This window comes from Rhineura floridana, chromosome 3 (assembly GCF_030035675.1).
Source record: "Rhineura floridana isolate rRhiFlo1 chromosome 3, rRhiFlo1.hap2, whole genome shotgun sequence".
Lineage (NCBI taxonomy): Eukaryota > Metazoa > Chordata > Lepidosauria > Squamata > Rhineuridae > Rhineura > Rhineura floridana.
In genome coordinates this window covers 61,574,657-61,591,939 of record NC_084482.1, presented here as the reverse complement: position 1 = coordinate 61,591,939, position 17,283 = coordinate 61,574,657, and the positions used below count along the sequence as shown (strand labels likewise).

The 17,283-nt window shown below is 43.0% G+C and overlaps 1 protein-coding gene across 3 annotated transcripts; it reads left to right on the top strand.

The window, feature by feature from the left end:
• Window positions 1-14,669, top strand: MRPL38 (mitochondrial ribosomal protein L38). Of its 3 annotated transcripts, none has more exons than XM_061616227.1 (9): window positions 1-108; window positions 2,044-2,223; window positions 3,149-3,277; window positions 3,372-3,580; window positions 4,752-4,824; window positions 9,898-9,943; window positions 11,561-11,719; window positions 13,055-13,191; window positions 13,818-14,669. In XM_061616227.1, the coding sequence occupies exons 1-9, from the start codon at window positions 42-44 to the stop codon at window positions 13,952-13,954; spliced, it is 1,137 nt and encodes a 378-aa protein (XP_061472211.1). In that variant the 5' UTR covers window positions 1-41; the 3' UTR covers window positions 13,955-14,669. The 3 variants fall into 3 exon arrangements, with proteins under 3 accessions (XP_061472211.1, XP_061472212.1, XP_061472213.1); XM_061616228.1 differs by lacking the exon at window positions 1-108 and adding an exon at window positions 135-250; XM_061616229.1 differs by lacking the exon at window positions 1-108 and adding an exon at window positions 474-681.
• The last annotated feature ends 2,614 nt before the right edge of the window (window positions 14,670-17,283 follow it).

Sequence of the window (17,283 nt, the reverse complement as noted above, 5' to 3'; positions counted from 1 at the left end):
GGGGGGGACTTTTCAGTGGGAGCGACGCAGGAGCAGGCAAAATGGCTTCGCCTATTCTAAGCGCGATGATCCATGGAATACGGAGGGGCAGAACTTTCAGTACAACTGGTCAGTGGCGGCTCTTTTTTTACCACATGAAGGGACGAGGGGGAGATCGTCAGGCTGTTGTTTACTGCGGTAGCCTGACTGCTGCTGGGTGAACGTGAGACGTTTAGGTTCTCTCCAGCCTTGGCCAATCAGGAATCCAAGGGTAAACGTTTTGAGACGTCTGAAGTTTCTTCTTTTGTATCTGATGGGGGATTGTGTGTTGTCCCTTTTTTCGATCCCAGAATGCTGTTATACCTTTCTTCTTTAAAGCTTTTGTTGAGATGCTAGACAGGTAGGGATGTGCAAGCGTGAATTAACACCACGGTTTGAACTACTTGGTTTCTTCACAGAGATCCTTATTGCCAGTTTATAAAACTTTCCTTCTTTCTCAGGAGGTACAATACTTGAATGCCCTACATTTTTCGAGGCAAACTGTTGTTCACTTTCTGTATGTGTGAACCTCCATCCTTAGGCTTCCTGAATTGGAATGCTCTTCAATTTGTGGACCAACTCTGTAATTAAACGAGGGTTATTCTCTGTAGTGTTTTCTTGGGGATACACGTGTGGCCCAACTGCTATTATGCTTGACCCTTGGTAAGTTCCTGGTTCAAATCTCAGCTACAAGCTTAGACAAATTACTATTCTTATATTGGAGTAATGATAGTGGCTTGCCATACAGAACTGCTGTAAGAATAACTGAGATGCTGTGCTTTTTAAAATGTGCTAAGTGTTATCAGTTACCATTTTAATTCTCCTTTTTCCTCAGTTGAAAAACTCACTGAAGTGGAGTTTTTCTGTGCATATAGTACCATGTGCTATAAAAGTCAGGACTGTATTTTATATATATAGATATAGATATATATGAACATGTGAAACTGCCTGTTACTGAGAGTCAAATCACTGGCCTGTCTAGTAGCATCTATTCTGCCTGAGAGTAGCTGTCCAAGACCTTAAGCAGAGGTCCTTTTCAACCTTCAACTTCATCTCCCTTTTTACTGGAAATGCTGAATGATGAACTTGAGTCTTTCTGTATGCAAGGCATGTGATCTTCCTCTCAGTTATTTCTGCCTGGATTCTAATTGTATGCTTTAGGTTCTGACACCATAGTATAATATACGCTCTTAAGAGGTCATGCATGGATAAATTGCCACTTTCCCTTTCAAAATGCTTCTTAAGAGGTGACTGCAAACTAATTGAACTTCCCCACCCCCAATTTTGAAGTATTTTGAAGGGGAGATCCTATATGCATGTGAACCATGAATAACTATGCATGTATTTTGTATTCAGGTTGCAGAAGCCAAGTACAAAATAAATCTTAAGAAATAGCCCTTAGTAATGATGATCCCATTCCTGAAGATCTTTTCTCATATCGATAATTTGTGTGTGTGGTGTGAATTTGATTGCAACCTGAAATTGAGTTTCCACTTTCTGCATGGTTAAAGTTGCTTTTTGTGTGATCGTGATTACCCTTTGTCCCTGTATGGCTAATGTAACAGTAAACTGCTATGAAAACTTAAAAGCTCAGCATGCAGCATTCACATATAGAGGAAGCAGCACATTTTTCTGACTTTACCAAAAAAATCAGATTAGTCTTCTTGGTAATAGCTTTTACACCTTCACAGATATATGAAGACACCAAAGAACTGATGGAATAAGGTTCAGTAATGTGTGTACCATTCTCATTTTGCACAATTCAGAAGTGTAGCTACATACATAAAGAAGAGTTTACTGCTCCAAAATCTTTCCCCTGCTGTTAGAACAGAAACGTGGAGATGTAATTGGACATTAGTTTTTAAAAATATGTATAAGTGGAAAACATGTCTTGGTATCACTTTTATGTTTGTTGTGCTTGTCAGTGTCTCGTCCTCCCCACTTCTTGCTCCTATTTTCACTTGAATGGGATAGGCTCAGGTAAAATGTAGTCCCAGCCTATTATGTCCTTTTCTTTTGTTTCAGCTGTTCTCTGTAAACTGGGAGTACCTCTGGGGCCGATGCCTAATGAAGACATTGATACCAGTAACTTGGAGGCACTGGAAAAGTACCGTACCTTCACTCGCTACTTCAAGGCAGCAGAAAAAGAGAATAAGAAGCCTCATTGGTGGAAAAGCTACAGGAAATACATCACTCCACAGCAAGGTGCTCATTCAGAGGAGACAGAAAAGCCCAGTCTAGTTTCTTTCCTGCTTTCCCTTTTGTACAAATTGTTTATCTGCACATGGAAAGTACAGTCCTATGTGTGCTTAATCGGGAGTTATATTGAATGCAGAGCACAAAGAGAAAAGCAAAGCAGAGCTATTCCATTGTCTCTGCTGAGAGACCATCACCTAGCAGCAGCATTCCATTTGGCTGTCTGGATTGTTCCCACCCCATCTGGCCATTGTAAGAATGGGAACTGTTAAGAACTTGGGTCAGAGCTTGTTTTTTTCCCTTCCTCCCTTCCCATCCTTTTTTCTTGTGCATCACAACTTTTAGATGATAAGCCTGAGAGCAGGGACTGTCTTGCTGCTGATCTTGTAAGCCACTCCGGGAGCCTTTTTTACTAAAAAATAGGGTTAAATTAATTAATTAAATAAATAAATGAGCTTATTTCTGAGCATAGAATTGAGCTCTAAGAGTGAATTACTTCCCTAAACTTAGTTGAGGGTAGTGCACAAAAGTTAACAAAAAGCCAATAGTTCACCTTTTGCAGTTAGACTTTAAAGAGAAACAGAACTACCCATCCTCTTTAAAGCCAAGCAACTGAACTGGAAGCTGAAAGCCTTGTAGTGAGTCTGGGCAAAAATTTTTAATTCATGTTAGAGAGCTATGCATGGACATATGTGCATGTATTGGGGTCCTGCTGCAAACTGAAGGCTCTTGATGAGTGCCAAGTCTAACGGGGACACTTTCTACTTACCCCTTAATGGTAGGCAAGTGGTTATTTCCAAGTCTGAAGCTATTCCCTAAAGCAAAACATTGAGCTGTCCAGTTCCCAGGCATTCTAGTTTGTCTCTTAGCATAACTGTAGACATAAAGTGTAGAAAAAATTATTTTATGTATTCTTTCTTTAAAAAAAAAACAGATGAAGAGGCAAAGATAGACATTGGACTACCTTGTCCTGTGCCATCATGGAGAAAGAAACTTAAGGAGAGAAAAGCTATAATGAAGCAGAATCGTGTGGAACTGGAAAGAGCATTCCGCCTCAGGACATGTATGTTGGCTGCAGCTCCCTCCATACTTATTACTTTTGTGTTTGCAAGAGCTAATGAGCTCATTAGTTCACAGGGCTGTGTTTCTGCCTGCAGTGTTGATTCCACTTGATGAAGTCAAAGCTGAATGGGAGAGAACCAGCGGCCCATACCACAGGCAGCAAGTGGCAGAACACTATGGACTATACCGGGACTTGTTTGATGGTGCCACATTTGTTCCCAGAGTTCTTCTTAGGGTGGAATACAGTCAGGATGAGGAATACGTTATGCCGGTTTATAATGGAAATGTGGTGACCCCCACAGAGGTATAGTACCAAGCATATAAGCTTTGAGAGAGACAGTGTATATCCTTGGTTTATACGTCTGTGCATCCTTTTACCATGGCTAATCTAGTAGATTTATTGAGAAAGCAGATTTTCTTGAGAACTTTACCACTAACTTATTCCGTCTCCCCACTAGCCCAATGGCATGTAACCACAACTTCGTTATTCTAATTGTGATATGCATCTATAAGTATGGTGCTCATCAGACATCATGTAGGCAACTACTCTGGGAATCAGTTTACATCAAGCCAAGTTTAACTTCAGAATGTATGCATGTCTCAGGAATAGCGAAAATTACTGTTTGTAGTGTTGGTCCTCAACTGTCTTGCTCAGCTGAAAATAACTTTATTTTTTCTTGATGAACTAAATATATAACATATCTACCACTTTTCTATTATTCAAAGCAGTTTACAATACAACAATGTCAAAAACCACCATCAGCCGCAAATCGCAGCTTAAAATCATACAACAGAGCAAGTGTGGTGTAGTGGTTAGTGTTGGGCTAGGACCTGGGAGACTAGGGTTCAAATCCCCTATGAAGCTCATTGGGTGACCTTAGGCCAGTCACTGTGTGTCAGTCTAACCTACCTCACAGAGTTGTTGTAAGGATAAAATGTGATTGAGCTCCTTGGAGAAAAGGTGGCTAATAAATGTAATATAAATGTAATAATAATAATAATAGCAGCAGCCACCAATTGCCCATTAAAAGCTTTAGAAAATAAGGCCTTAACCTGTAGCCTAAATAAGAGTTGTACTGATAGGCATAATCTTATGCCAATTTCTCCTCTTCCTTTTGGAACTTGGTGTGGTTTCTTATATACTTTTTTGGTGAGACATCTGCTGATGTTGCTTCAGTCTGTAATAACTGTGTGCCTATGACTAATTCTGCTCTTTAGTCTATTTTTTATATTTTATATATTTTTTAAAAAGTTAAGTTCCTCATTTGCCATTTTATCAGTTTGGTGTTAAGGCATGCCAGTTTCTGTTATCTTTGCTGGAAAGGAGTAATGTGACTAGTCTGATTCTGGCTGGGCCAAAAGTAGTTTGCAGACAAGAAACCTGATGAAACTTGAACCAATAATGTTCAGGATCGCAGGCAAATCTCTTAACTATTTGGTCATCTTGTAATCTTTGCTGTATTTTTTCTAATTAGGCTTTTAACCCTCCCAGAGTCTCATTTGAAGCAGATGAAGGAACCTTATGGACTCTGCTGCTCACTAACCTGGGTAAGTGCAGGTTTCTGGCCTTAGAAGTAGGCCAGCATATTAAAAAAACAAAAACAAAACCCTCTCTCAAAGGCTTCTAGTTTATACACATTCTGCAGAAACTCTCACTGTTTCAGTTCTACAGAATTCAAGTAATGTTCTTGAAATGCTTCATCGTTAGCTACATCTTGGTCAATTTGGCTTTTATCATTCCAGCTTTTATGGAGTAGAACTGAAGTTCTGTCAGCTCCAATCAATTCCTGCTTAAAAGAAAGAAGCGCACATTTCCAGATGCTTTTCGGTTCTAATAGTGCTATAGCTTAATTTCATCATGGCCTTAAAATCCATGATGTGCAGTGGTGTTTCTATTAATAAATAGATGGAGGAGGTTAAAAATGTGGCTCGCTGACTCAATATTGGGCTGGGAATTACTGACGGGGGTTTTTCTTTCTACTCTGTCACACAATCCTTCAGGGGAGTGGCTTATCCCAAGGAAAATTAGTTATTTGTCAACAGCAGCATCACTACCACAAAAATGTTTTTTCAAATAAATACATAAGATGACGTCATGCCACAGTAATGTAGCCAAATGAATGTAGTAAAAAAAAATATGTGTTGAGTAATCTGGAGTTTTAAAGCCTTGTCATGCTGGGACAAGGCAAAGGAATCATTTGTGCAGCTAAAAGAGTACATAAGAGTGTTTTGCACAGCCTGCAGCATGTACGACTATCTGCCTGTTGGACAGCAGTCGTGGGTGTGCTCTCGGTGCAATGAGCTCCTGGCTCTCCGGGAACAACTTCATTTCCTTGAGGCCAAGGTGGCAGACCTGGAAAAGCTGAGAGAGGCAGAGAGGTGTGTGGAGGAGGCCTTCAGGGACGTTATAGCTGTGTCCCACTCCAGCGATGATAGCTCTCCTGCTATCATGGAGAACGATGGTCTCGGGGAAGGAGAGCATCCAGCTGAGGAAGAGGGAAATGATCCCTTAGAAGGGACCCATTCCTTGGGGGATGAGCAGCTATCCTCTCGTGCCGAGGATATATCTCCAGGGGGTGGAGGGATCCTTGTAGTGGGTGATTCGATCATTAGGAACATAGACAGTGAGGTGTGTGATGGGCGTGTAGACCGCAAGGTGTTTTGCCTGCCTGGTGCGAAGGTTGCGGATATCGCCCATCGTTTAGATAGTTTGGTAGACAGTGCTGGGGAGGAGTCAGTGGTCGTGGTGCACGTTGGCACCAACGACATGGGGAAATGCAGCCGTGAGGTCCTGGAAGCAAAATTTAGGTTGCTAGGTAGGATGCTGAAAGCCAGGACCTCCAAGGTGGCTTTCTCTGAAATGCTACCGGTTCCACGAGCAGGACCAGCCAGACAGGCCCAGCTTTGCAGTCTCAATGCGTGGATGAGACGATGGTGTCGGGTGGAAGGGTTTAGATTTGTTAGGCACTGGGGAACATTTTGGGACAAGCCGGGCCTGTACAAAAGGGACGGGCTCCACTTGAACCAGAATGGAACCAGACAGCTGGCACTTAAAATTAAAAAGGTAGCAGAGCAGCTTTTAAACTGACTGAGGCGGGAAACCCGACAGGAGCTGAGAAAGGTCCGGTTCGGAATAAACCTCCCCCCTGGGATAAAAACCAAAGAAATGATGAAATTTTAAAAGGGGTAGGCCTAGAAGTTGGCATTGTGAGAGCAGGGGCACAGGATATAAATTCAGAAGAGCAAAATTACCACAGGCCATACCACAAGTGCCAAAGACACTTGAAGAGAGACACTGCTTACAAGTGCCTGTACGCTAATGCTAGGAGCCTCCGAACCAAGATGGGAGAACTGGAGTGCTTGGTCTTAGAGGAGAGCATTGATATAGTGAGCATAACGGAGACCTGGTGGAATGGAGAAAACCAGTGGGATACGGTTATCCCTGGATATAAACTATATCGGAAGGACAGGGAAGGACGTATTGGTGGCGGAGTCGCTCTATACGTGAAAGAAGGCATTGAATCCAGCAAGCTCGAAACCCCAAAAGAGGCAGACTCCTCCACAGAATCGTTGTGGGTGGTGATACCCTTCCCCAGGAGGGACTTAGATCGTTCCCTCATCAAAATGCTCAGGGAGACCTTGAGATGAGATATGAAATTGAGGAAGCATCCAAACTAGGAAATGTGGTAGTAATGGGTGACTTCAACTACCCGGACATAGACTGGCCGCATATGTGTTCCAGTCATGACAAAGAAGCAAAGTTTCTAGATATTCTAAATGACTATTCCCTAGACCAGTTGGTCATGGAACCGACCAGAGGGACGGCAACCCTGGACTTAATCCTCAGTGGGGACCGGGACCTGGTGCAAGATGTAAGTGTTGTTGAACCGATTGGGAGCAGTGACCACAGTGCTATTAAATTAGACATACATGTAACTGGCCAATTGCCAAGAAAATCCAACACGGTCACATTTGACTTCAAAAGAGGAAACTTCACAAAAATGAGGGGATTGGTAAAAAGAAAGCTGAAAAACAAAGTCCAGAGGGTCACATCACTCGAAAATGCTTGGAAGTTGTTTAAAAACACTATATTAGAAGCTCAACTGGAGTGCATACCGCAGATCAGAAAAGGTACCGCCAGGGCCAAGAAGATGCCAGCATGGTTAACGAACAAAGTCAAGGAAGCTCTTAGAGGCAAAAAGTCTTCCTTCAGAAAATGGAAGTCTTGTCCGAATGAAGAAAATAAAAAAGAACACAAACTCTGGCAAAAGAAATGCAAGAAGACAATAAGGGATGCTAAAAAAGAATTTGAGGAGCACATTGCTAAGAACATAAAAACCAACAACAAAAAATTCTATAAATACATTCAAAGCAGGAGACCATCTAGGGAGGCGATTGGACCCTTGGATGATAAGGGAGTCAAAGGCGTACTAAAGAACGATAAGGAGATTGCAGAGAAGCTAAATGAATTCTTTGCATCTGTCTTCACAGTGGAAGATATAGGGCAGATCCCTGAACCTGAACTAACATTTGCAGGAAGGGATTCTGAGGAACTGAGACAAATAGTGGTAACGAGAGAGGAAGTTCTAGGCTTAATGGACAATATAAAAACTGACAAATCACCGTGCCCGGATGGCATCCACCCGAGAGTTCTCAAAAAACTCAAATGTGAAATTGCTGATCTGCTAACTAAAATATGTAACTTGTCCCTCAGGTCCTGCTGCGTGCCTGAGGACTGGAAAGTGGCAAATGTAACGCCAATCTTCAAAAAGGGATCCAGAGGGGATCCCGGAAATTACAGGCCAGTTAGCTTAACTTCTGTCCCTGGAAAACTGGTAGAAAGTATTATTAAAGCTAGATTAACTAAGCACATAGAAGAACAAGCCTTGCTGAAGCAGAGCCAGCATAGCTTCTGCAAGGGAAAGTCCTGTCTCAGTAACCTATTAGAATTCTTTGAGAGTGTCAACAAGCATATAGATAGAGGTGATCCAGTGGACATAGTGTACTTAGACTTTCAAAAAGCGTTTGACAAGGTACCTCACCAAAGACTTCAGAGGAAGCTTAGCAGTCATGGAATCAGAGGAGAGGTCCTCTTGTGGATAAGGAATTGGTTAAGAAGCAGAAAGCAGAGAGTAGGAATAAACGGACAGTTCTCCCGATGGAGGGCTGTAGAAAGTGGAGTCCCTCAAGGATCGGTATTGGGACCTGTACTTTTCAACTTGTTCATTAATGACCTAGAATTAGGAGTGAGCAGTGAAGTGGCCAAGTTTGCTGACGACACTAAATTGTTCAGGGTTGTTAAAACAAAAAGGGATTGTGAAGAGCTCCAAAAAGATCTCTCCAAACTGAGTGAATGGGCAGAAAAATGGCAAATGCAATTCAATATAAACAAGTGTAAAATTATGCATATTGGAGCAAAAAATCTGAATTTCACATATACGCTCATGGGGTCTGAACTGGCGGTGACCAACCAGGAGAGAGACCTCGGGGTTGTAGTGGACAGCACGATGAAAATGTCGACCCAGTGTGCGGCAGCTGTGAAAAAGGCAAATTCCATGCTAGCGATAATTAGGAAAGGTATTGAAAATATAACAGCCGATATCATAATGCCGTTGTATAAATCTATGGTGCAGCCGCATTTGGAATACTGTGTACAGTTCTGGTCGCCTCATCTCAAAAAGGATATTATAGAGTTGGAAAAGGTTCAGAAGAGGGCAACCAGAATGATAAAGGGGATGGAGCGACTCCCTTACGAGGAAAGGTTGCAGCATTTGGGGCTTTTTAGTTTAGAGAAAAAGTGGGTCAGAGGAGACATGATAGAAGTGTATAAAATTATGCATGGCATTGAGAAAGTGGATAGAGAAAAGTTCTTCTCCCTCTCATAATACTAGAACTCGTGGACATTCAAAGAAGCTGAATGTTGGAAGATTCAGGACAGACAAAAGGAAGTACTTCTTTACTCAGCGCATAGTTAAACTATGGAATTTGCTCCCACAAGATGCAGTAATGGCCACCAGCTTGGACGGCTTTAAAAGAAGATTAGACAAATTCATGGAGGACAGGGCTATCAATGGCTACTAGCCGTGATGGCTGTGCTGTGCCACCCTAGTCAGAGGCAGCATGCTTCTGAAAACCAGTTGCCAGAAGCCTCAGGAGGGGAGAGTGTTCTTGCACTCGGGTCCTGCTTGCGGGCTTCCCCCAGGCACCTGGTTGGCCACTGTGAGAACAGGATGCTGGACTAGATGGGCCACTGGCCTGATCCAGCAGGCTCTTCTTATGTTCTTATGTAAGAGCCTGATGGATGAGGCCCATGCCCCTCTGTTCTCACAGTGGCCAGCCAGATGCCTATGTGAAGCCCATAAGCAGAACCTGATCTCAGCAGTGCAATCCCCACTTGCAGTTCCCAGCAACTGCTATTCAGAGGTATACTGCTTCCAGCAGTGGAGGTAAAACATAGCCATTGTGACTAGTAGCCATTGCTAGCCTTCTCCTACATGAATTTGTCTAATTCTCTTTTAAAGCCATCCACGTGGGTGGCCATCACAACAACAATGAAGCACTGTATAATTGTACAGGAATAATGGTAGTTTAATTGAGATTATGTATGTGTTGTGTACACAGATGGGCATCTGCGTGATACCAATTCGGAGTACATCCACTGGTTGGTGTGAGTATTGGCTGCGAATCCATCTTTGCATTAGCATTGGTTACAAACTTTGGGTAAACTTGGAGTCACATCTCATTATTCAGCTACCCCTGTGCTGTTGTGCAGACTTCCCTAGTCCATGCAACAAATGGTAGTCTTGTGACTGCAGGCGTCCAGAGCAGAGAAATTGCAATGCCTGCTGTTGCTTTTCTGCTGCTTTTTTGACCAGTCGTGTAATTGCTAAATGAGAAAAGTAATATAGAAGCAACTAGGCAACCATGTTCAAAATAAAGCCAATTACACATGGATGCTGGTTCAAGAGTGGTCCAAGTGGAAAGTTAGTATCAACTTACTGCTTGTTTTGGTAGAAAATGCATCCCACTTTCATTTTTTTTTAAAGTCAGCTCCCCCATTCGAGGCTTCAAAGAATTCCCTCTCAACACACACACACCCCGATTGTGCATGTTACTCAGTCCTTGGATCAGTCAAGAATTATGTATGTGAGGGGATCATTGCTTAATAGTACAGCACACTTGTTGAATGTAGATAGTCCCGTGTTCAATCCCTACCTCAGTGTATTCACTTTTAAGCATCACAAACAGCAACAGGTATTAGAAAATAACTGCTTGTTATACCAGACTAAATCAATTGTCTGATATGGACTAAGGCAGCTATATATGTTGATATATGCACCAAAGTGTCACCAAGAAGATTAATCCACAAGAGACCTTCCCTCGCAGGCTGGTCCCTTGCCCCAAAGGGATTTGGGTGGGAGATGCTGCCTGATATGACAGCGGGAAAGAACAAAGATAAAAGCGGGAAATGTTGCCTGAATAATCCTGGTTCTATGTGGACACTATGTCATTTCTGTTGCTGTACTAAATTTGAGTGTAAGATTAAATTATATGCAAGTGCCTATTTGTCTCTTCATAAAGCTGTGGAGAGCAAGCAGAGGGGCAAGAGTGTCTGGGTTGAGCTAAGAGGGTGGTTTGTGTGCCATGCTCCAGGTGTGGAACTGTAAAGAACATAGGGCAGTGTCAGGAGTCTACCTTCAAAGATTCCTCTTCCCACACTAACTTGTCCACTGGGCAGCTCTTGCACATCTGCCTGGGGTGGCAGAGCATTTTGTGACATATCCTAGGAGGCAGAGGCTCTTCCTTTAGAGCCCTAATGAGTCCCTTTGACCCTCACAGTCACTTTCTGCAAACTGAAAGTACACCGTGGGCTACTCCTCTGTGTGGCTGTATACTGCATGGATAGGGTTGTTTACTTTCATCTTTACTTAACAGGATTTATATACTGCTGGATTATGAAGAGAACCTCTCAGTGGTTTACAAAAAACAAACAGTTGGTAAATAGGTTGGTAGCAGCAGGGTAGCAGTCTTGTACAGAAGCTTGCCCACTATTACGGCTTTTCTCACTGAGGAACCCTAAGCTTGCCTGGAACACAGTTCAAAGATCACTGAGTTGGAGCCGTGGTTTTATGTACTGATCCGCTTTCCAACACTGTGCTGGCATTAGGGAGTTTTGTTCAGAATGAGGGTGAGTCTGTCCCTCTTCAGCTGCTTAATGGCAGTTTGGATCCCAGATACCATACAGGGGAACTTGCTCTTGAAAAATCGTCTTTCACCTCAACAGGGCAAACATTCCAGGCAACAAAATAGAGGCGGGCAAGGAGATTTGCCATTACTTCCCTGCATTCCCTGCCAAAGGAACCGGATACCATCGCTATGTCTTCCTTCTCTTCAAGCAGCTCCAGCCAATTGATTTCACTGAAGATGTGCGACCAATACCATGGTAACTCTTCCAATTTTACATAGCTCTGGTGTAATCATCAGATCCTTCTGTCTTTTTTTGGAAAAGGAGCCACAGATTGATTTCTGAAGAAAGAATTGTGAACAGTCCAGTATTCTCTGAAACATAAAAGTTAGGTCAAACAGTAGTACATGAAGAATGTAAGGCATAGCAGAATCGGGGGGAGAAAAGTGTGGGGGGGAGCTAAGCAAAAAGAAGATGCCGAAAGTGCTGAAACCCTTCTGTTGGGTGGTACTTTCTGAAACCACCTAATACAAATGATCAGTCCTGGGCCCATTCCATCAGACATCAAAAATATCTGCTGATGTTGTATTTCTTTGGGGGTTTTTTTATATGCTGCCTTCCAAACCTTGATTGCCTGGCCTCGCTTTCAGCAGTCATGTAAATTGAATCTTGATGCTGAATAACATGCTGAGAGTGAATACAGTTTGTGTTCTTAAGCAGGCAATGTCTTAATTTTATTTAGAATAATATATCATAAACAACCGTTTATCACACTCGCATCCCAAAGGTGGTAAATCCCCTGACCATCTGGTGTCTCCCTTCCTAATTCCTCCCAGTGCCTACTCAGAGCTGAACTACATGCTCATTCCTCATGTGGCAAGTAGCTCTGCTCTGTTGTTCTGGTACACTGCAGAGTGCTCACTCCAGGCTCTACATACAGACAGGGATATCTGTAGAGGTTTGGAATTCTGGCTTTCCTTTTGCAATCCCTGTGAATCTGGGAAGCAGGGAGGTATATCAGGCTCTCCCTTGGCTGAGGAAGGGAGGTGCTGCCTGCCTGTGTTTCTTGCTCCTTCTGTACTCTCTAGCAGCTAATTTTCCCCTAGCATTCTGGAAGGGGAAAGAGCAAGGGAAACTACCTGCTAGAGATAACAGAAGGAGCGAGAAACACAGCTAGCCAATATCCCCTTTCCTATATCAAGAAGCTGCTTGGCCAATGGCAAGTTTAATACAGCTCCCTCCTTTCCAGGAATCTCTCCTACACCTATATTACAAGTTTAAACCAGTTCTAAACTGTTTTCTCACCCAGGGAACCCACATAATTTATCACTTTTGGGGTCAGGGGAGGGGGATGAGAAACCCTTAGCCCTTCACAGAATTTCTAGGGTTTCTTTGGGGGAGCAATTGGTATTTAACTGATAGGGAATATCAAAATTGTGAACCCAAGAATGTAGTCTTGTTTAGGTACTCTGTTCTGTTTCTGTTTTAATCTACTGAAGAAACCTTGGTAGTGACTTGAACAGGGTGGTAATGGTAGCTCTCGATCACAACGGCAGGGGTCCATTGCACCTGTGTTCTCTCTCTTTTTTTCAGCCACAGTCTCAAGATGAGAACGTTCAAGACGCTTGACTTCTACAAGAAGCATCAGAGTGAAATGACACCTGCAGGGCTGGTGTTTTTCCAGTGCCAGTGGGATGATTCTGTTACACAGGTCTTTCACCAGCTTCTTGGTAAGTAATGGACCATATCTATAATTTTGCACTAAAACTGTGGTTGGAAATCTAAAATTCTGTGACTGGAGTAAACGTCATTGATTAAACAAGCAAGTATACAGAATAAAGTGTATTTTTCTCTCTCACCCCTCTACTGCCCAAGTTCCCAGTCACAGAAAGAGAACTAGAACTCATGAAACATGGAAGGGTCATTAATGGATAAGAGTCTATGGGATCCTTGTGGAACAATGGTGTTTTGGAAATTACTTGCTTCAGAATCCAGTTTATACATCCAGTGTTGACTTTTCCAGAGAGTTCATACAAAGCTGTCTTGAGACAGGAGGGCTTGCAGACCCACAACAGATGGAAGCCAGTGAAATACCAGCATTTGAACAACTGGTTTGGAGTTACTGGGTGGGCTTAATTTTTATCAGGAAAGGCAGCTGCATTCTGTGCAGATTTGTGCAACGGAAAAGCTAGAAATAATTGAAGACAGAACATGAGGAAATCGTATGCTGTTAAAGGGCCAATAATCAGTTGTTTTCTATTACAGATAATTGGTTTCTTGAGATGGAGGTTGCTTAAGGGCTTGTGGTGTTTGATAAGATTTTAAGATGTGCTAACATTCAATCTGCCCCTTGCAGACATGAAGGAGCCAGTGTTTGATTTTGTGCGGCCCCCCAAATATCATCCCCCACAGAAGAAGTTTCCACACCGCCAACCTCTGAGGTACCTGGACAGATACAGGGACAGTGATGAACCTGTCTATGGCATTTATTGAGGTGTCTGATACTCTCCAATGGGGCTTTGGACAGACAACCACAGTGCAACGAAGAATCCTCTTCTCGAACAGTTCCGTTAGGAAATGGAAGTGTAAAAGACAGCTGGATTTGATTCAGACCAACACTCTAATTCATCATTTGGAAGAGAGATATAGCTTACCTCTATCTTGTCTATATCTAGGAGACTCATCAAAGTGTTACAAGTATATCTGTCCGTGCTGTGAAGAAGCAGGCAAACTGTGCCAACATGTCCAAGGCTATTCAGAAGTTGAGCTTCTGCTCCACTTTTTCAGGAGTCAAATGTCATTCATAAATTGTTCTAAGTAAGGCACTTTCCTTTCCCGCTCAGTTGTTGGGCTGTTTCAGTAAAATAACATCATCTGAATTGGATCAGATAATACATGAAATCTTGCAAAGCAATCCGTCATTACTGAAATACTGGACTGTGTGTTCTCTTTAATCTTAAATGTATGAATAAACACGCTTTTCGTACCAGAAAGTAGAGCCGCATTTGAGGGCTCAGGGAGAAGCACAAAGAAGCAATTGGTCTGTTGGAGCTATCTAACCTTTATGAGTATGGGACCCTCTTTATAAGCTCAAAAAATTTCATGACCCCCCCCCATGCTAATTGTAATTTTAACCTCTGTTAATTGAAAAAATGGTGTGTGCAAAATCACATCTCCAGATATTCCTTTCCATAAAAAGCTCCCTGCAGACTAGGAGGTGTTGCTTTCGTTTCCTAATGCAAAGGTTCATCAAATTGGTGTATATATACACACACAGAGAGAGAGAGAGAGAGAGAGAGAGAGTCTGAAGATGTACAGTCCTGTCTCCCAACATCAGTGGGTTACAGTGTTGGACGAAGATCCAGGTTCAAATCCCCACCCAGCCATGAAGCCCACTGGGTGACCTTGGGCTAGACACAGTCTCTCAGCCTGACCTATCTCACAGGGTTGGTGTCAGGATAAAATGGAAACGGGGGAGACTGTGCACCACCTTGAGCAACTTGGAGGAAAGGTGGGATATAAATGCAATAACAATTAATTAAATACATTTCAGCTGCAGTATGTGGACTCCAGCCTCAGCCAAGCTGCTGAGCTTTAAATAATAATAATCATAAAGAAGCAGCAATGTGGTAGTAGTGGAGATGCTAGATTGTGAAGACAAAAGGGTGGATACATTGAGTTAGTGCTTTTAGGCCTTGGGATGATCATCAGAACTGATAACTTGGTTGGCATGCGCTTGGGGAATGAGAGTGGAGCAGAAGACCGATCAGTACACACATGCACACACACCCCTGCCCCTCCTGCAAGCATATGCAGGTGTGTATACATTTGGGCATGTGGGAGGGGGGAACCCTCAACTTCCATAGCATCTTAGAGAGAGACTGGGGGGAGTAGAGTAGGTGGAAGGAAGGGGGGACACTGGCATACACAGTTAGCCTCAGAGATGGGGGGCGAGCAAGTCCTGAGCTTCCTCGCTGCTCCTTGGCTCCATCAGGGCTGAAGGCGAGATCTGGGCAGCCTCGCAAATAAGAATTATTTTTAAAAGGAGATGGCAGTGAATCAAGAGCCAAGAAAGACAGGCAGGCTGGCTGCCAGGAAGGAAGGGGGAAATCAGCCATTCCTTGCAGCCTTGCTTCTTTTTGCTTCATGAAAAGCCCTCTCGTTCTGAGTAAGGGTGTTGTCAGCAGCAGCAGTGCAAGGAGACAGGAGTTGGTGATAGTAATTCCCTCTTTTGCCTGGTAGCTCCACCCTAAGCCTCCTTTTGCATCTGCCACATTTTATAGGACGATGCCTGCCTTTGGTGTACCTGAAAGATGCATCAGCAAAAGTCCTGTTTTGGAGCAAGGTGTTGTCTGTAGCACCAGTAGAGAGCAGGGAATTAAGACTTAAAAAAAAATTCATGACTGTTTGTGGCCCCTCTGGATTACTTCACAGGTCCCAGGTTGGGAACCACTGATCTAACACATCAGCTGTTCTGATAACTTCAAGCAGCCTTCCCCAACCTGATACCATCTGGGTGGTTTGGAATACAATTTCCATCAGCCCCGTCCAGCACAGTCATGCTGGCTGGGGGTGGTGGGATTTGTAGTCCAAAACATCAGGAGCGTGCCAGGTTGGGGAAGGCTGATTCAAAGGTCAAGCAGGCATCATACTTTTTCTGCTCCGGGAGGGCATTAGTGTTGTGACACCTTAGAGATGAAACATTTGGTTGGTGGCATGAACCTTTCATAAGCAATGTAGGCTTTGTGCAATGAGTGGCCAACCAGATGGCCATGCGAAGCCCACAAACAGAGCTTGAGCATGAACTTTAGCAGTAGCACTATTGTGCAATGTGTTGTAGAATTTGTTGCTCCAATACTTTTATGATTATTAAATGTATTCATGAAGATAGACCAACCAATGGTGCCATAATTTAAAATGTCTGTATTCACAGGCTATATACATCTGCTTATCAAGAGATAATTGTTGCCATCATGTCTTCTTTGTGAGCTCCATAGGATTTATCTGCCTGGCCGTTACTGAACAAGTCATGTCTTGCAAGACAATTGTGGCTTGGAAGAGTGCATGCTGGAGTACTACATAGCAAATGTGAAACAGCCATTCTGGTTTGCTGGAATGCATGGCTAGAAGCTAATCTAGTTCTTTGCCAGGACAATCTAGAATAAAAGTGCACCCAGAAGAGCATATGATAGAGCAAAATGTTCAGTAACTTTGGAGAAAAGAGTTAACTTTAATGAGCCTGCAAAATACTTTTTATCGTTGAAGAAACCAGACATAGTGGCCTTTAGGACCAGACTAGATGTTTGTTTCTTTTTTTTTAATAGCAGCAAAGGCAAAGGCTTGGAGCCCCCATCCCCACCCACCAAGGTCCCAATCCAGCTGCCTCCCCCGCACATTGACTTGTTTTTAAAAACTCAAGCACATCTGGGCAAATAGTGGCAAATGTCACATCCAGTTTGGCCCTTAGTTGCTGTTCCTGATTGGCTTGTTTGTTTTTTCTTTTAGGTTGCTTCAGTATTTCTTCCCTGCCTTTCTATGACGATTCACATTCAAGGTGGTTTACAAATAAAAATCTCACAGCAAATCAAAATCAAGCCTAAACAATAAACAGCACTTTTTGAAAAGCATCTTAAAAAAATGTATCAGCAGGCAGTAAGCTAAAAACATCGTCAAGGGCTTTGCCTAAAAATGCCCAACAGGACCAAAAAAAAAATGTTTAAAAGCAAGCAAGGATGGGTCCTGACAAGCCCTCTCTCTGTGGTGAAGAGATGAAAGGTGGCTCAGAAACAGGAGCATAGATATTGAGCAGGACGAGGCAATTC